This window comes from Lactuca sativa, chromosome 3, assembly GCF_002870075.4.
Source record: "Lactuca sativa cultivar Salinas chromosome 3, Lsat_Salinas_v11, whole genome shotgun sequence".
Lineage (NCBI taxonomy): Eukaryota > Viridiplantae > Streptophyta > Magnoliopsida > Asterales > Asteraceae > Lactuca > Lactuca sativa.
The window spans coordinates 102,056,447-102,060,062 of NC_056625.2; the positions used below are offsets into that span (position 1 = coordinate 102,056,447).

Here is a 3,616-nt window from a genome sequence, read left to right on the forward strand (position 1 = left end):
ACAATATGCATAAAAAAACATATACTATTGTGTATAGATAAAAAATGTTTTGTAAAAATCACTTTGTTAAACGTGTGATAATCCAGAAGTGGAGGATTATAGATAGCCAGAAACAGTAAGAGTATTTAATTTGTTTATTTTAAACGTTGACGAAACATACGTTAGATATTTCCAAAAAAGGATAGAGAATAATAGTGCACGGTCAAATGTTCATTCTACAAAAAGTATATTAAATAATATCTGTAAGAAAATATCCCATATGAGTTAAGACTACTTTCTAAGACAAGATCTACCTGTATATATGAGTGTATTTGGAAACACAAACATAGAGATTCAGAGTTTTAAAATAATAAGACGATGGACACTTTAACTTTAGACAAAAATATAATCAAGAAAGGTGCATGGACTAAAGAAGAAGACGAAAAGTTACGAGCCTATATCCAAAGATATGGCCACTGGAACTGGTGTTTACTTCCTAAGTTTGCTGGTACGTACGTTTGAGGCACTTCCCAAGTTCTCAAGATTCCAAATAAATTTCCATTTTTCTGCACTTATTTACTTATTGTTCATTGATTTTCTTTCTTTAAGGTTTGTCTAGAAGTGGAAAGAGTTGTAGGCTGCGATGGATGAATTATCTTCGCCCAAACATCAAACATGGAAATATTACAAAAGAAGAGGATGAGATCATTGTGAGATTGCATAAACAGCTTGGCAACAAGTAAGTTTACACGTTTGTGGGAAATCCATGCATGTCTTTTTAATCTACTTAAGTATATATATATATATATATATATATATATATATATATATATATATATATATATATATATATATATATATATATATATATATATATATATATATATACACTATCATATGTATTACAAGTTTTTCAATTTTGAATTCTTCTAAATATAAATTGTTGCTCTTGTAGATGGACTGCTATAGCTGCTCAGTTGACCGGAAGGAGTGACAACGAAGTAAAAAACCGTTGGAACTCACATTTGAAAAAACGGGTTCAAGATGATGAAACTCATGTGTTAGAAAACATTAATCACGATGAAACCATCAAGCCTGATGAAGCACCTTCATGTTCTTCTGGCACTGATAATAGCTCAGATTATCATATTCCAAGTGATGTTACGCCACAAACTTACGATTATGAACTGACTGGAGACTTTTGGACCGATCCGTTTTTACTGGACATTACGTCGGCAGTTGAGAACACAACGACGTGGGGTTTAGAACACAATTTCGGATCTCAGTCTTCTTGGGGTGATATGACTATGAGTGAGGAGTTATCATGGTCAGCATTGGGTTCATATTTTGAATACAACAATTACTGACGAAATGGTTTCTTAGCCAACTTGTCAGATTACTTTTGTGATCAGTATAATTCCAACTCGATACAGGACTTGTTTTGATTTCTGTATATCGTTAATATAGTTATCTTAAATACATTCAAAAAGTATATACTTATCGAAAATACTAACCACGTCGCCTCTCCTATCATATGATTAGGTTACATACTTACGTTTTTTTAAATCTTATGTGAAGACTTGTTGCAGACTTTTTTTTAAATTTTTGGAAGAATTTCGTATATATTCTTACAAACTTTAAATATTAATTGTATATATATCCTTATAATTTTTAAAATTATACCCTTAAAACTAGAATATTCACATCTATATATATCCAAGCTTATATTTTAATTAGGATTAAACCAATTTAATAACTTATCTAAAATTCAAAATAACATATGATATTACTAAACTACCTTTCTCAATTGGAATTAAGCCAAATTTAATTAGGATTAAACCTAGTTAATTATTAAAAAGCGTCATGTTCGTCATTTCTTCCTAATTGCAATCTTCGAAGATTATAAATGGCGACTTTGAGTTTAATGGCTCCAAAATCTTAATTTTATAATTGTTATTTATATAGATAATGGAGAAAACTACGAAACACATGATTATTTATCGGAAGAAACACATGCATGAGAAAACACTATGAAGCCATTAAACCCAAACTATAAGTAGGTATGGTCAAATTTGTTCCTTTCGGAACCCACAAAACAATGCTAAAATCTTATGCAAAAAAAAAAAAAAAAAAAAAAAAAAACAAACGAACAAAACAAATTATTACATTGAATGGAAGCACCCCTACAGTTAAAGATGAATAAAAAATGAAAATTTTGGAGCAATTAAACCTAAAAGCCTCCATTGATAATCTGTTGCGATAGGAAAAAAACGTACAGAAAGATTTTAAATATTTCATTAAGTTTAATCCTAGTTTAATTGGGTTAATTGTAATCTTTAATTTGGAAGGATGGTTTAGTAATATGATATCGTATTTTTAGTTTTAGATAAAAATTTCAATATTAATTAACTTTGTTTAATCATAATTAAAATAAGAATTTGGATATAGATATGAATGTCATGCATGGAATTCAAGTACACTGCCTAATATATTTTGTTGAATGAACTCAGCTGTACTATCTAATATGTTTTGTTGAAAATGACTGTCATTATCTATATGGTTTTTGAAATAATAGGTCATTTAAAACTAATAATAGTTTATTGGTTTGGAATTTTGTTTAATATTATATTTAAAAAAATGATATGTTTTCAAATGGTACCAATAGGTTAGGTTTTGATCTTAATTCGATTGAAATCTATAAGAATTATATAGGTTTGGATCTTACATATTAATTCGTTTACCAGATAACAATTGTACTTGTTAACCGTTTATTAATAGCGTTAGATTGGTTTATTACCGATCCACTTTGTTTAAAATTTGTCTCGTATAACTATTAAAATTATTATCTATAATTTGGTAATCATTTATTTTTAATTCTAAATCAGATATCAATATTGGTTTTAATGACTATACAAAATTGGCTACCTTGGAGAAAACATATTGATTGAACTCTTGAAGTGACTTAATTTATTTATTTGAAGCCACTTAATATTTTTGTATTGAAAGGGTCGAATTCACAAATTTTTGAAGATGCATGTTGATGTCTATATTGTCTCATATGTTTGCTAGACATTTATTTTATTTAAAAAGTATTATTATAAGTAGTAAGTAAATATATGGTTCATGTTATATATATATATATATATATATATATATATATATATATATATATATATATATATATATATATATATATATATATATATATATATAAACGACAAATATCATTAACGAGCCGACGATTAACAAGTGACTAAATTACGATAGAAAAATAATACAAAGAGATAAAAGTTACAGAAGAAAAACACTTACAAAGATAAATGAATAAAAGGTGAGGAAATCCATTTAGCCCGGTCACCACATCCATTTTTACTCCTATGTATGTACCATGGGTATGATCTAGCAATAATGACATCCGCTATCTTTGTTAGAGGAACCCAAATATTCTTAAAAACTCATTCATTCCCGACATTCTTAAAAATTGTATTACCAGACACTTCCTTTATTTGACAGTTATGCCATCTGTTTCCCGAGTTAAGGAATTCCTTGATACTCGAATGCCTAGTACCTCCCAACCCAAGCCATTTAAAAATCCAAGAGTGTACAGTATGGGCAAACTCGCACTGAAGAAAAATAT

At 28.2% G+C, this 3,616-nt stretch overlaps 1 protein-coding gene across 1 annotated transcript; it reads left to right on the forward strand.

Moving 5' to 3' along the window:
• Positions 1–344: 344 nt before the first annotated feature.
• LOC111915439 (transcription factor MYB63) lies at positions 345–1,511 on the forward strand. The gene is made up of 3 exons (XM_023911096.3): positions 345–487; positions 589–718; positions 935–1,511. The coding sequence occupies exons 1-3, from the start codon at positions 358–360 to the stop codon at positions 1,344–1,346; spliced, it is 672 nt and encodes a 223-aa protein (XP_023766864.1). The 5' UTR covers positions 345–357; the 3' UTR covers positions 1,347–1,511.
• The last annotated feature ends 2,105 nt before the right edge of the window (positions 1,512–3,616 follow it).

Coding starts and splice junctions, on each gene's coding strand:
- LOC111915439 (XM_023911096.3), top strand. CDS start 358: ATGGACACTTTAACTTTAGACAAAAATATAATCAAGAAAGGTGCATGG. Junction 488..588: donor TTTACTTCCTAAGTTTGCTG/GTACGTACGTTT, acceptor TCTTTCTTTAAG/GTTTGTCTAGAAGTGGAAAG. Junction 719..934: donor CATAAACAGCTTGGCAACAA/GTAAGTTTACAC, acceptor TTGCTCTTGTAG/ATGGACTGCTATAGCTGCTC.